Source organism: Amphimedon queenslandica, unplaced genomic scaffold (assembly GCF_000090795.2).
Source record: "Amphimedon queenslandica unplaced genomic scaffold, v1.1 AMPQUscaffold_13446, whole genome shotgun sequence".
In the NCBI taxonomy this organism is placed as follows: Eukaryota; Metazoa; Porifera; class Demospongiae; order Haplosclerida; family Niphatidae; genus Amphimedon; species Amphimedon queenslandica.
In genome coordinates this window covers 188,710-203,869 of record NW_003546318.1, presented here as the reverse complement: position 1 = coordinate 203,869, position 15,160 = coordinate 188,710, and the positions used below count along the sequence as shown (strand labels likewise).

The 15,160-nt window shown below is 34.4% G+C and overlaps 3 protein-coding genes across 3 annotated transcripts; all 3 read right to left on the bottom strand.

Annotated features, from left to right (window-relative positions):
* Nucleotides 1-32: 32 nt before the first annotated feature.
* On the bottom strand, nt 33-4,035 carry LOC109581333 (leishmanolysin-like peptidase). The gene is made up of 20 exons (XM_019995382.1): nt 3,877-4,035; nt 3,700-3,821; nt 3,223-3,253; nt 3,038-3,117; nt 2,875-2,992; nt 2,565-2,734; nt 2,386-2,479; nt 2,123-2,220; nt 1,962-2,073; nt 1,800-1,907; nt 1,669-1,745; nt 1,508-1,618; nt 1,307-1,460; nt 1,155-1,259; nt 1,060-1,105; nt 886-1,010; nt 528-602; nt 402-479; nt 320-347; nt 33-268 (listed from the first exon to the last, which is right to left on the bottom strand). The coding sequence occupies exons 1-20, from the start codon at nt 3,988-3,990 to the stop codon at nt 150-152; spliced, it is 1,965 nt and encodes a 654-aa protein (XP_019850941.1). The 5' UTR covers nt 3,991-4,035; the 3' UTR covers nt 33-149.
* A 4,271-nt stretch (nt 4,036-8,306) lies between these two features.
* Nucleotides 8,307-12,573, bottom strand: LOC105312431 (uncharacterized). The gene is made up of 16 exons (XM_011405071.2): nt 12,488-12,573; nt 12,270-12,332; nt 11,800-11,924; nt 11,584-11,731; nt 11,473-11,527; nt 11,319-11,386; nt 11,210-11,258; nt 11,027-11,154; nt 10,860-10,938; nt 9,560-9,877; nt 9,430-9,510; nt 9,245-9,375; nt 8,957-9,078; nt 8,817-8,876; nt 8,631-8,763; nt 8,307-8,557 (listed from the first exon to the last, which is right to left on the bottom strand). Exons 1-16 carry the CDS (start codon nt 12,571-12,573, stop codon nt 8,434-8,436), a joined length of 1,770 nt encoding a protein of 589 aa, XP_011403373.2. The 3' UTR covers nt 8,307-8,433.
* Nucleotides 12,574-12,616: 43 nt separating this feature from the next.
* Nucleotides 12,617-13,450, bottom strand: LOC100641374 (trafficking protein particle complex subunit 6B-like). Its single transcript, XM_011405076.2, has 5 exons — nt 13,328-13,450; nt 13,078-13,257; nt 12,943-13,026; nt 12,746-12,839; nt 12,617-12,682 (listed from the first exon to the last, which is right to left on the bottom strand). Exons 1-5 carry the CDS (start codon nt 13,439-13,441, stop codon nt 12,654-12,656), a joined length of 501 nt encoding a protein of 166 aa, XP_011403378.1. The 5' UTR covers nt 13,442-13,450; the 3' UTR covers nt 12,617-12,653.
* Between the last annotated feature and the right edge of the window lie 1,710 nt (nt 13,451-15,160).

Below are 15,160 nucleotides of genomic sequence, written 5' to 3'. Positions count from 1 at the left end.
ATAATAATTATTATCAGTTTGCTGGCTCAATGTCAAATATTCAAAACATCTTTTTAAAAGCAAAATAGAAACTCTAAAAAGTTTCTAAAAACTACTACTAGTCTCTACTACCACTACTACTACAGGCACACACAGACCACTAATAAAGTTTAATAGTTGACGGCAAAAGAGGCAAAGATGGCTACAAAAAGCAACCCGACCATTGGCAGCAGACTTCCAACACTGTCAGTAGGAGGAGCAGGACTTGCAAACTCTCCATATAACTCAGCTTAATAATAAATATGAATAAAAGTATCATTATGATAATCATTTTTTTTACCAGCTTCTGGGCAATTTTCAAAATCATCCTAAAATTCATTTATTAACAGTTAAAATAATAATTACAGATATATAGTACTTACGTAGCATATCTCAACACAAGATGGACACACAATCCCTCCACGATACCTCACACCATCTGCAGTCTGATCAACTTGTATCTATAAAGCACTCAATACGTATATAAGATATAATAAAGAGTAGCATACCACTTGACCAGCTCTACTACAGGTATATGATTGCCCAAAAATCATTATAGTAACAACACTATTGGAGCATTGGTACTACAAAATAGACACATGTAAGACGATTAATAGCATATAAAATTCATACAAATTAACCCACAAAAATTAGAGTACATGAATATGTGTTAGGAACGCTTGTACTCTGTGAATGCATGGGATTAGATGAAGCCTATTGACTATGCCCTCTAAATTTTCTTGCTTGTAAATTTTTAATACCTTGTTTACACCTTGAAGTGTGAACAAGGTGTAAAAAAGACTTGTAAGAAATTACAAGGATAAACAAGACTTGTAAAAAAATTACAAGCAGTCTTTATGCCTATACCTCATAGCATCCAGCACTGTATTGGGCAGTGTATGTGTTTGAGCCATTAGTGATTTGCCACTTTCCAGAGTGATCCACACAACGTGACCTAGGCCCATATGTCTCTGCTGCTTCATTACTATCAGCTATTACATGATATAAATACGTAATGTATATTTATACTAAATATATTACTTAAAGGGATCCCTTTCCTACATATGCCTTCAAGTGCTTGCCTAAACTATAATTAATTATAAAAAGTTAAATTTATTGGCAATTTCTATACTTACCGGTAAATCAAAATAAAATGGACAGAAGTCTGCTGTATGAACAATTCCACCATAAAATGGGAGTCTAAATGCTGAGCTGTTAAAATTTGCACCCGAATTAAAATACTAAAATTATACAAATATATAATCATTATACAAATTTATTTTTCTACCTGATATTCTGGAGGTATAGATACATCTAAATAATAGTAGTAATTATCCACAAGGTTACAAAAAGCAACTGCTGTCCTATCTATATTGCAAGATAGGTTTTGAGGGTTAAATTCATCATTAAAGAAATTGCAGAATGGAGCTATTGGTTGATTTCTGTGTATTTAAATAGTCAATTCAATAGTAGCATTGGAATTACATACTGTCTTTTCTTTGTGTCAATATATCCTCCACAAGAACCAGCTGTATATCCACATCCATCACCACGTCCCCAGACTAATATACTTGCATTGCTGTAGTCAACTTTATACCAACTATATGATTACAATAGTTCATCTTGATAAATATACAATCATTAACATACCCACTGTCTTCTAACAGTGCATAACTGAAGTTGGAGAATGCAATATTTTGAGATATGACACCAGTCATAGCTTCATACTGAACACAATATTTAAATATTGTATAACAAACAAGGTATCAACATGTGCTTACATTTAGTAATCTTTTCTCCCAGTGTGATCCAGCAGTGCCACCACCACCTTGATCCTCTAACTGAACACCCTCCAAAGTATTACAATTAAAATGACGCCTTCCAACCTCCTAATTTTTGTGCATAAATACATTAGAGGGCGTAACTATTGCCACTATGCATACCACAACTTTTGGAGTAACTAATTGAGTAACTGTTTTGTTTGTTGGTCCAAATCTTGTCTGCCAGTCAGTTAAGTTTACCATTTTAACCGTACTTTCATCTGCTACATAATCACTATTATATATTGATCATAGATATGCCTTTACAATACTTTTTAACTAACCCATTGGCATCAGTAGGTGGATTACCATTGGCATCTCTACGTGTTCTTGGGTTTCCATTTTCATCTCTGTACCATGGATATAAGCTACTTGAAAATCCCTACATAATATTAGCAAAGATAAATGAAAAAAATTGTTTTAATCATAGTTCATATATGCATCATGAATAGTTGTAGAACAGTTAAGCTATTGGGTAATTCTGTTCATATTTCAGCAGACATGCACTTTGGTTCTGTACACATAAGCAATAGTGCATGGTACTTACAAGCACATGAAAAATTTCATGTTTTGCAACCTGGAAAACCTCTTCATCATCATCAATATTAGATGGGCAGAAATTAATAATTCCTGCTATAGGCCTATAATAAAAGATGATTATAGACCATTATAATAAAGTATGCCAAAGGATAAAATGATACAATTCTAAAATAGAAAACATATTACCTGTCATATTGATCTTCCAATTGGCAGGATGAGGCATAAGCAATAGTGCTAGCACCACAAAACAGGCTAACTCCATACACATACAAAGCAAGATCTGTATCTTCAAGGCCAGGTCCATCACTGTAAGCCTCAACACAATTGCTACGATCTCCATTGCACTCAACACAACGCTATTATAAACAATAGTTATTCAGAGCTCATTAGCTTATCTTAATTCAGAAAGTGCAAGCAGTTTTGTAGAATTTTGAGTAACATATTATTCATATTTAATGTTCACATGGTCTATGAAATAAATAAATGCAATAGTTACCTGTAAATGATCTGATGGTACTGGAAAAAAACTACAAATAGCAGAATTATTTGAGCATCGATTAAAGCATGGCTCAGTTGGGCCTGTTAGAATAAATGGATTGTCACCGTCACAAGCTCTACAAGTGCCATCAATATCAAAGAAATGTATTTAATACTCATACCTTCGTAATCGAAGTGGGGATGGAGTTCTTCTCACTGTAAGGATTGACTCAAGATTTTCTTTTACTTGACCCATGATAGTCTGCATGTTATGATATGATAGCAAAATTCATATAATAACATATATGCAAGTAATAATGATATGCAAGCAAATTGATAGTAAAAGAAAAGGAATCTAATATCAAACCTTGACTTGCTCTTGTTTGTCCTCAGTTAATCTAAAAAGAGCCAATTCTAAAAGGAATAGTAACACTCTGATTTACTATTGTTATCATTATACTTAGAGTGTTACTATTCCTAATAATAACTGATGTATTGTGCATTGAGCATGTCTTGAACACGCACGAAAGCACCCACAAAAATTTGCAACTGTCACTGTATAAATTAGACCTATACAAGCTCAGCTGATAAAGCTTAGAAAGCAAGATTGAATCAAAAACATCACTTTTGAATTTATTCAATTGTGAATAAAAACATTGCTTCAAAATTTTAATTGTTGATAAATTTAGAGGGGATGTTTCCAACTTTACTGCTACTGGTAAGTTATTTTTAAAAGTAGTGATGCTTGACTCAGTTGACTGACATGAAATTGCCACTGAAAGTAATGTTAAACATTTGTAAGGAAAGCAACAATTGGTAGCTAAAGCAATAGTATGATACTTACACTCCAAAAATACTAAAGTTATAATGAATATTGATGCGAATTGGTTGATTAAAACCATCATCTCCTCCAACATTCTTTGTAGCTTTATCAGTAGAGCCTTCCAAGTGTGTACGAATCAAAAACTGCATATTAATATAGTCAATGTATTTAATGATAAAAAGAGCTACTACTACTGACCTTTTTTGTTGGCAGTTTGTCATGAGGACATTCATGATAATGACTGGTAACTGTGCTAGCCAGAACCAGAGACAGAATCAAAATGTAGAAGCTATAGCTTGTAGGTCCTTTCATCTTCCTATCTGAACTGTCTGTATAGGCTCAGTGACTTTAGGCAAAAAGTGCATTACATCATATATAGAATATATATATAGAATATCATAAAACAAACTATGAATATTTTTTGCCACCACACCCTATCCCTGACGTACACATACTACTGTACAGGACTGACTTCACCTAATAAGCTCACATTGTATGCTCAATTGCTTATAACTCACAAATGTGTGATTACTGAAAGTAAAAAAGTATAATAGCAACAAGCAAAATATCTCATCAAATACACAGACACATGAAATGCCACACACACATACACACATATATACATAAAGTGCATATAGTCTAATAAATTTGTCCACATTAAAATTTAAACATCTCCAGCAGTTCTAGACAATTCAATAATCGACACAGCTGGTTCTTTACGAACTGCATCATAATTATTATCAGAACCGGTACTTTCATCATCATTCAGAGCAAAGAGTAACGGCTCTCTCTCTAACCTGTTAACAAAGATAGCATCATCACCATCCTTGATGTCATAAGTAACTGAAACTGAAGATCTTGTTGCTGTAGACCTTGTGATTGCTGTAATTCTTTCTCTTGTGTCTTCTTCCTCCAATCTTTGCCTTCCATTTTGGTTAGTTTTAAGCTTTGACTTCAAAATGTAAAAGAGATGAATGACACAAAGAAGCACAATATAGGCAAGTGGTAAAAGCACCAATATGTACACTATGATAGTCTTGAGTACTTGGATGTCATCAAAGACAATGTTAGCAGTGTTTCCGTGAAGAATACTCAATAAGACCAGATCTAGCATTAAAAGACCATCAAGTATATTGAGCCTTTTCTTACTATATGGTTGCACTAAGCAGTGAACAGTTAAGAAAAGCACAGAGACTATCTGCAGGACATATATATGACCAGAGATGCCCAAATTGAATAAATTGAAAAAGAATATCACTTGCCTAAAGGTCAAGTAGAAACCGGCAAAACTACGATATTTCTGCTTATAGCAGGCCTGGTATTCATCTAATAGTGGTTTAATACGTGTTAGATTAAGTCTCTTGATCCGTATCAGGTAAGGAGCAAAGATGAGTAAGAATAGGAATGGTAGGACGAGGAAAAACTGTATCACAATAGCTACAAGAGCATATGGTAGATGCCCTTCTGGATCAAAGTACTCCAGGGTAGGATCTAGTGAAACATACATGGTTGAGATTCCAGAAAACTGGACAGGCTCTAAGATGGATAGCGAGGTTTGGGTGAGAGAGAAAAAGATGAGGTACAAGGCAATGCATATCATGTTGACCGAGCTCGAGTCACCAATAAAAATAGCATATTTGGGCCACTTGTTAGATATGTAGATGAGTAGACCAATAGCTCCCATTAGAAACAAAGGATTGACATAATGTAGAGCAGCATATTGAATTGGCCCAAGGCTATGTGGTGCACACACATTTATAAGCCCAAACATTTTAGGATCCAGTTGTATGAAGCCAGTTAGTATTAGCTCTACAGCGTAGAGCCCATATGATGGAAAAGAGCCATGAACAAAGTATTGCATGACACTGAAGAAGAATATGAAGCAGTGGAGCTGACCTGATCCAAAACGGAGATCAAGTTTTGCAAAAATGAGGATAACTGATATCAGTAGTACCCAAAATAAAAGGGACAGGAATATATATAAGGCTATATATCCATATGAGCACTTATCATTAGGGACACAACCAATGGCATCAAAAGTAAAGGAATAGTTTTCTTTACAAAGAGAGCAGATTGGCCCACCTCTATTAAAAAGGCATAGTTTCTCGGGGTCATGTCTCGGAAGCTCACAATGGAATTGCTGTGGACTCCCAACAGGACCACAGGGCTTAGTAGGACAAGTGCCACTCACTGTATAGTTGCAAGACCCAAAGGAGCAGCTAGTAGCAGCAAACTGAGTATCACTCCCATTTTTGTTAATTTTCCCATACCAGTAACCAATATTCACACAAGCAATGTAGCTTGTTGAGTTACAAAATACCACCTCTGACTTGTTGTAGCAAGCACAGACACCAGATGCACTATCATAGACATAGCCAAGGTAGCAATCAATGATATTAACATATAAATACGCCATTGCTGAAGGCTGTTGGATGGTCTGCCATGCTAGCACTACATTCCCCTTATTATTCCGAGCTCCTTTAATAAAGAAAGGGACTCTAATTTGTGCATTATTAAGCTCAACTAGATTAGTACCACTTAGCTCATACTGGCATGACTTATTACGATACAAAACATCACCATCAACACAAAAGAGGTCAATAAGAGCAAAGGATTTGACAGTCTGACCAAACCCATCAACTGAATGAGGAGTTAATGTAGCCTGTTCGCCCAGCATAAGGTTAATGGAGCAGGGATGGCCATTACACTCACCAGAAGTTGAGAAAGAAAATTTTATGCTAACCGGAGGAGTTGTAATCTGATTTGTGTAGCTGGGATAAAAACGAAACGTATCTGTTTCAGTAAATATGAGTCCTTCTTTATTTTGGTAACAGCTATCAGGGCTACTAATGTACACTGAATTGCCTGATTCCAACGCAGTGTTATTGATGAATGAAATCCTTGCATTCCATTCTGAGGGATCAAGTATTGCAGTGTCCTCATACTGGAAAGTGCAGTATTGGTTTTGATCGATGACGCCAAAGACAGGAAAAATGTGATAAACCACACCTCCAAAAAGTTCGGCATAATTGTCTTTGAAAGTTAAATTAAGACTTTTTCCAACAATTATTCTAGCACCACCAATCAGATTAATAGCACCTCCTCTAGCTCCAACATTGTTTATTATATCAACTTGTTCGAACATTTGAAATAAGACACTGCTGGCAAGTATGGCGGTTCCAAAATTATTCTTCATTAGCGTATGCCCTCTAAAAGCAATGGGCGTCTTTTGAGTGTACAGCACTCCACTTCCTACAACAGTCGATTCAACATCTTGTCCAGGTTTTATCATAAAATTATCAGTGAATGTACAGTCCTTAATGTTCACAAGTGGTGCATCGCCTCCTAGTCCTGCTTCCCATCTGAAGAATCCTGCAGCACCACCAGAGAATAAGGCAGAGTTCTGCTTAAAGACTGTGTCTTTGATAAGAGTGAAACCCAAGGATGCATTAATGTTCTTGTTTCCAATGGTTTGATATGCAATCCCTCCACCGTGCTCTGCTTCGTTGTGAATAAAAGAACATGACAGGATGCTAATATTGAAGACTAGTATCTCCGGCAAATAGTTATTATCGGTAACAGCTATGTATAAACCACCACCTAAATCCATTGCTTTGTTATCAATGAAGCTAAGATTACTCAAAACTATCCCTGCTCCTTTTGAGGAGCTATGCATCTTAATGAACAGCCCACCACCAATGACAGCAGTGTTACTTATAAACTCTGAGTTACTAACAAGGACTTTGATATTTGTTATGTCCTCTTTCACTTCAATTGACAAACCCCCACCTGTGTCCGTCAAATTATTAATCTGTTCATCAAAACGGAAGAAATTAGAAGGAGAATTCGATACCCCGGTAAAAGTAGAGTCACTGATTGCATAGACACTGCCAGAAACAAATCTTTGACTTAGCATAACTTTTAAAAGAGTTGATGTAGCATTGCTCTCATGATGAAAAAAGCTGACATGAGCAATGTTGATAGTTCCACTATTATCAGTCATTAGGATGTTAGTGGATAGTCCATACTCACTGTCACTTAAACTTATGTTAGAGCACTGATCAAAGTGTAGCACAGGCAGTATTAATAGACTGGAGTCCGTTTCCTCATCACTTACAAAATTTAGCCATTCCAAGTTCACATTAATGCACTTTTCAAATTTGAGACTTCCACAATCTCTCACTGTTATCTGTGCTAGCTCTGCTGTTGTCCCACCTTCAATTATGAAGCTAGTAATATCATTAATGATGATATTTGTGCTAATAGTCTGATTATCATAAAGTATTATTTTTGTACAATCTTTCACCAAAGTGCTGGTTAATACATACTGGAGTGAGGCACAGTCGTGAGTAGCAGTACAATCAGTGTCATTACCAGTGTCACTAACTGTTATTATATTCATACCATCATTGCTGCAGGCCTCCAATGAAGAAGATAGGAAAGAAAAAAAAAAGAGAAGAAAGAGGGACATTTTCTTGTGAAAAGTGCTGAGGTAGCCTTCTAGAATCACTAACACTATGTACAAAGTTGTGACAGAAAGAACAGCTCATCATCAGCTAATGCTGATACATGCCTTATTGGTAGAGTAGATAGACACTAAATAGCACACAAATTCAGTGCCAAGTATGTAAAGTGTGTATAAAAAGTTGAAAAATGACAAAAATTTGTCACAGACCCTATCCTCCAAAATTACCAATCATTATAAGTGTGAATATGGATAATAATGTATTTTTTACTACTTGGTTAAAATCACTGCTAAGGATGATTCATTAGTTGATTGTGTCTCTGCATAAGAAGGTTCCATTGGCCTAGCCACTCCTTCATGGTCATTCCTTCAACAGTAGCCCAGCTGATAATGTCCTGAGCTGGCTGAGTCCACCTATTATATGACAATCATTACACAAAACATGAATATTCAAGAAAAATATTTATATTATTATTTTATTACTGACATTTCTTTAAGAATACGTTCTGTTTCAGGTACACAGGCAAGAGATTTAGATACTGTTGAAAGACTTCCAGATAACTTTGTTACCAGCTTGGCCTGCTTTTCATAGCACTCCTGTGATAAAGCCAGCACAGTATCTAATAGAAAATGATAGTTAATATATTTATTAAATGAATATTGTTTTACTAACCATCTGAATTGTGTTCATCATGAGTACATTCAGTATGTTCAAACTCTTGCTGCTCTTTCACTACATGATGATTATACAAGCAAATAATTAATACTTATTCGCATTAAAACACTATAATAAATTCATAATGTCTAACATACTTTTTGTTAGGAAAAGGAACACTCTCCATATAAACTCGTGGTAAGGTATTTGATATGAATGTACCATCAAGTCTCTCACAATATTAGGAGACAGGAACTGTCCTACCTTCCAATCACAAGTCCTACACAAAAGAAATGAATGCATTAGCCATCCATACTTTACTGACAAATAAAACTATGACACAATACAGGCTACAGTATGTTAATACTGGTAATAATACTATGTCACAAAATGACCTCTCAATATTAAATTTTATGTATGTGTACATGTACATGTACAGGTTTTACCTAAATGTTTTTGATAATAATGACAAAGGAATTTTCTCTGTGACTCTTCCATCTCCTGCCATAAGGAAAGACAGGACTCCCTCAATATCATTTCTACTAGAGCAAACTTTCTTCACTATGTATTCTCTGTGCTATAATTGTTCATAAAACTATAAGGATAGATCCATTATGATAGCTGTGAGTACCTCAGCCTTTTGCTTCTGAGTGCCAGTCTTGGCTGCAGAGTTCTGTGAAACAATTCTTCTAATAGTGTCCTCTTTTGAAGCCTAAAAATTAAGATATACTACTAAAGAAGAACTCAATATTATAACTTACAACTAGCATATCGTTTTCTACTAGTCTATCAGCTTTGCTTTTCAATAGAGTGGCATTAGTTTCATTTTGAGACTGTGCCTCAAGAAGATCTTGTGTTACTGAAGTTATCGTCTCTATTGATGACTCATAGACAGCAATGTCAATCTCTAAACAGAGACACTGATCTATGAGGGGTCTCTTTGAGTCGTCAGTGTTTCGTTCGTTGATTAGTTGAGCACATTCTGTTAGGAGGGACTCGTATTTGAGGGACTCCTCGTTGGCTTCCTTTCTGAATCCAAGGCAACTTTGAGATATTGAAATGTACTGTAACTCAACTTCCTGTAGATAGTAGAGGAATGACTTTAATAACTAATAACAATAATAAATAACATCTAATAACTCCAGAATTTGTTGTCGGAATCAGCTCAAACTTTCTACATAGCATAAGGACATCGATATACATCAGAAAATGTAATAAAAATTTGGGGTGATTTTTGAGCCATTTTTTGGAAAAAACCCATGGGCTATAGCCTTGGGTATTTTTCAAAATTTTGGCATTTTTAAAAATGGCCATAACTTGAAAAATTGAAGTCGGAATCGGCTCAAACTTTCTACATAGCATAAGGACATCGATATACATCAGAAAATGTAATAAAAATTTGGGGTGATTTTTGAGCCATTTTTTGGAAAAAACCATGGGCTATAGCCTTGGGTATTTTTCAAAATTTTGGCATTTTTTAAAATGGCCATAACTTGAAAAATTGAAGTCGGAATCGGCTCAAACTTTCTACATAGCATAAGGACATCGATATACATCAGAAAATGTAATAAAAATTTGGGGTGATTTTTGAGCCATTTTTTGGAAAAAACCATGGGCTATAGCCTTGGCTATTTTTCAAAAATTGGCTCGTTTTTAAAAATGCTCATAACTCAAAAAAAATTTGTCGGAATCAACTCAAACTTTCTACATAGCATAAGAACATCAATATAGATCAGAAAATGTAATAAAAATTTGGGATGATTTTTGAGCCATTTTTTTGGAAAAAACCATGGGCTATAGCCTTGGGTATTTTTCAAAAATTGGCTCATTTTTAAGAATGCTCATAACTCGAAAAATATTTGTCAAAATCAGCTCAAACTTTCTACATAGCATAAGAACATCAATATAGATCAGAAAATGTAACAAAAATTTGGGGTGATTTTAGAGCCATTTTTTGGAAAAACCATGGGTTATATAGCCCTTGCTTTTAATTGCAGGTGCTATAGCCATGCATATACATATACATGTATGTACCATAAATAGTGCAATATGTGAACTCACTGATATGTGTTCTTCTACTGACTGTAAAACAGATGAGTCACCGTTAACGTCCTCAAGAATACCATCTTTGACTGTAAACCTGTACATTAATACAATATATTATGTATATCACATGTACTTGGGTCACATTTGATGCATAATATCATTATCATTAAAATTAAAATTACTTCAGATTATGAATATCATTTATCGAATGAACATCACTAGCCAATTTCACAATGCTCTGTGTAGCATTTACTGCCAGTTGAGATATCTCATTAACTATACCTTCTACTGGAACTTCAAGCAAAAGAGACTACAGCAAAGAATATATTTAATAACAGTAGAATTACAGTACTACTATCTCTTACTTCAATACTTGTCATTGTGCTGACTTTAGCTCTTTTAAAATCCTCAACACTACACGATTTAATAATAATAATTTTAAAATAAAATATAAAGGAGAGAGTATTAATAAACCTTGGTGATGCATTTGAAGACATTTCTAGTAATGAAATCACTTTACTAAAGACAGACCTTAACTTCTTCTGTAATAAAAATAATATAATAATAATAATTTATAATAATTTAATAATTTACTATTAATTTAACTAATTTAATAATTTTTACCAACCATATAAATAGAATCAGTAGCAGCAGCTTGATGAGCACCTTTCTTACCCTTAGAACTGTAAAAAGTAACAATAAAAAATTACATTACTATTATCATTGTTATTATTATTACCTAAAATATTTGCATTTCTCTTCCATACGTCTAGCATAATCAACAACAGCTCTAGAGTTTTCAAGTACTTGTTCAGTGTGAACTCTCAGCAGCTCCCTCCTCTGCAATAGGAGCCTTTTCTCCTGTTCTATACTATCAGTTTTATCAACTTTAAAAATAAAAATAAAAAAATTTGATAATATTAAAATATATTGTAGTAGTCTATTGCCAACTGACCTAGTTTTGATGCTGTTTCTTGAAACTGCTTCAAGTCAGATTGAAGTAGTGCCACAGCATTTCTTAACGATTCTATTTCCGACGAAACTTGGGCCTTTCTCTCTGAGACACTGTCTTCAGAAACCCTGCAAAATAAAAAAAATAATAAAATGTTCAAAAATTGTTTAGACATGCCCAGCACCTACTAGTGTCAATAATTCTAAATTAATGTGACTATAATTGACAAAAGGTACCTTATGGCGGATAGGAAAATTGGTCTTTATAGCCTTAAAATGCAACTTTCTGAGTTCCATTTACCATGAAATTACTCCAGAGGATGCAAAAAGTTTCTGTCTAACTTTTAGAAACAATGGTTGTCAAAAAGCGCACTCACAGGTTGATATTGTTCATTTTAATGATGAGTTTAAAAATCCGCCATAAGGTACCTTTTGTCAATTATGGTGACATTTAGCATTAATTAAAAAGGTTACCTTTTTGCTTGAAGCATATCAAAAATGAATTCCCACACATCTGTCCCTTCAGCCTGTAACAACCTACACACAGAATATATTAATACTTTATACACATCATAACACACTGAGCTACGTCTCTCAACATAAATACATGTATATATACCAGGTGACAAAATAGTATCATAGATCAGGTACATGTACAATTCTGAGATCTTCATTTCCTATTCAAGACTTACTTTCTGTCTTGAGTGGACGGGATCCACTTGCTCTTTCCAGCCCCGTCCTTAGACTTGGCTCTTAAAAGCTCAATGACACCCTCCATTGATCAAATGTACAATATTTTTAATTAAAAATTTAATAATAAAACAGTACAAAATTTTGAAAATTAACTCCCACACCCACTCAAAGTAAAACCTTGACTTGAAAAACACCTATTGAAGAGAAACAGCAACAATATACTACTGAAATACTACTGATATCAATGCATATCATACATTGAGGTGGCTTTGTTATTTCATAACTGATGTGGCTCCTTATTCCCAAGTTAGAAAGAGCTCCAGTTAAAATCCCAGAAGTGAAAGCAACATACTACAAGAAAGAATTGTGAATAAAGTAATACATTACGTACTAGTGTACACTATGTAGTGTAGAGATTTATATATGTAAATTAATAAATATCAGTTTAACTAACTCTGGATAGTTCATCACTGTATTGAGACGAATCAGTTAAGTGAGTCAACAAACGAAAATTATTATCGTAAAGTACAAAGACATCCTAATACATAAAGAACTCATCATTATTATTATTATTATTATTATTATATACTTGGTTGTTTGTTTTTAAGTGGTCAATTTGTTTATTGAACAAGTGAACCCAGAACTGCTTGCAGAGGAATACCATGGCGTCGAGCTCTGTCCTAAAACGAGGGACGTCCCTACAGGACCTCTCCATCATCCTAGCACCTACTCCATAGCCAAGAGCCTCAAGTTTTGAAATGAGCTCTCCCTTTTTATAAAAGAATAATTTTTAAAAGTAATTCATTTCATCAAGTTAGTTTGGTTATTGTATGTGTTACCTGGTCCTCCTTTTCTTTAGAACTGACTAAGTAAGACACCATTTCCATGTGAAGGAATTCAAAAAGAGCCTGACCTACTTCACCTTTGACTTCAGCCTTTTGATCAGTCGCCATTTTAATAAGAGGGTGTGTTTTAGGTGTGGCTAAACTACTTTTATCAACTAGCCACGTGGTGACACGTGGGTACTTCACAATAATAATTTTTAATTTTTTTTACAAAAAAGGAGCTAAAATTACTACTGCAGCATGTTAAAAATGGGATCAAGCATTAGTTAATTAAAGTTTGTTCAAGGAGTGGTTCCCTGGCCTCAGTATAATCCCCTGAATCACTGCACCCATAATATGGACGTCTTCTTTGATTATACTGTCTCGTCTCTTTAAAACCAGGAAAATGCTCCTTTAACTGATAAACTTTTTGATACAACAGCAACACTCGATTGACATTATTTGTCACTAATAAGATGTGATAAGCAATGATCAGGATGAATACTGCAATAATAGGATAATTTGCAATAGCAAAGAACATCACAAGTTGCTTTGGAGAACCATTACTCAAGTAAATATATTGTGAAACCAAAAATACAATATTAAGAGCAAGGAGTAGCATTAGACTCAGCCAATTGAGTGTTTTGTATCTAAAAGGTATTGATTTCGTTTGAAGATAAAGCAAAAGATGATAAATAAGAATGAGAGAAAGGAAAAGTGCTCTACGTTGTTGATTGGAACTCAAAGTTTCAGACACATAAGTAAGTAGAACAAAGAGTTGATGTAGTGCAAACCAATACCACTTGTTTCTTCTATAAGGAGCATGAATCGCTTCATAAAATGGACGAATACATTCCCTAAATCTGTCAAATTTTAACAGAAATTTCCCAAGCAATATTATGATAAAATAAGGTACCAAAATTAACCCAGCTACAATTGATGTCATTACCATTAACCATACATGACTCTTACTATTGTACATTATAGCTCCATTGTTATACCATATTGTGTTGGGTACATCAACACCTTCTGTGTAAATTTTTGCTGAACTGAAGACATCAAGAACCGACTGAAGAAGTTTTGTGAACGAAAGATGAACAACAGTGACCAGAACTTGAATTGATGAACGAGAGAAACGATTTGATACTGTAACTGAATAGCGGCTCAGTATAATAAGGAGGCCAACAATAAGGATCAGGTAAACAGGAAATAGTAAGCTTAGTCCAGCTTTCAATATCTCAGTCATTCCATTAAAAAAACAAAGTGGAAAACCAAGGTTTAGGTTTAGCCATGAAATGAATACACTTACAAACCTAACGGGATACCTTATTTTCTTATCACACTCATTGCATGGTACATTTAAGTAATGAATGATGCCAATGTTAGCAATTTGAGCATAGAATATAATACCATTGAGTGTACCAGTTGTCAGAGTTAGTTTGAGGGTATATAAAAGCAAAACAAGAAGAGGACCAGCTATTAAATAAAGAATAATTGTGAATGGCCAAAAACTACTTGAGCAGTCCTTGCACTCAGTAGAACCAAACACTACACTGTAATTAGAAATACATTCACCGCATGCATCTCCAGTTCTAGAGCCATAACACAGTGGTAGAGATATTGTTGAGTTGGTTGAACCAAGATATGAACCAGATGAATTAAGATGTATCAAATTAAGCTGAGACCCAAAGTTACAGTAAGATGGATGGCAGTAAGCAATAGAAAAGTTATTACTTTTAGTTGAATTGCCCATCCATACATTAAAATCTGTATGTTTAATAAATGAGTTACTTTCAATGTCACACGTTACTTGTTGATTAATAAAATTTTTAAAAAGATCAGAACAAA

Bases quoted from the DNA above. Each gene is read 5' to 3' on its own strand.
- LOC100641374 (XM_011405076.2), bottom strand. From the start codon at position 13,441: ATGGCGACTGATCAAAAGGCTGAAGTCAAAGGTGAAGTAGGTCAGGCT. The intron at 12,840-12,942 runs GTTAGTTAAACT...TCTTTCTTGTAG, and splicing joins ACAGTGATGAACTATCCAGA to TATGTTGCTTTCACTTCTGG. The intron at 12,683-12,745 runs GTATGATATGCA...TCTCTTCAATAG, and splicing joins AATAACAAAGCCACCTCAAT to GTGTTTTTCAAGTCAAGGTT.
- LOC105312431 (XM_011405071.2), bottom strand. From the start codon at position 12,573: ATGGAGGGTGTCATTGAGCTTTTAAGAGCCAAGTCTAAGGACGGGGCT. The intron at 11,155-11,209 runs GTAAGAGATAGT...TCTTTGCTGTAG, and splicing joins GCACAATGACAAGTATTGAA to TCTCTTTTGCTTGAAGTTCC. The intron at 9,079-9,244 runs GTAAAACCTGTA...TCTTTTGTGTAG, and splicing joins TTATTATCAAAAACATTTAG to GACTTGTGATTGGAAGGTAG.
- LOC109581333 (XM_019995382.1), bottom strand. From the start codon at position 3,990: ATGAAAGGACCTACAAGCTATAGCTTCTACATTTTGATTCTGTCTCTG. The intron at 2,221-2,385 runs GTAAGTACCATG...AATATTATGTAG, and splicing joins ATGAAATTTTTCATGTGCTT to GGATTTTCAAGTAGCTTATA. The intron at 1,011-1,059 runs GTAATATATTTA...ATCATGTAATAG, and splicing joins TAGGAAAGGGATCCCTTTAA to CTGATAGTAATGAAGCAGCA.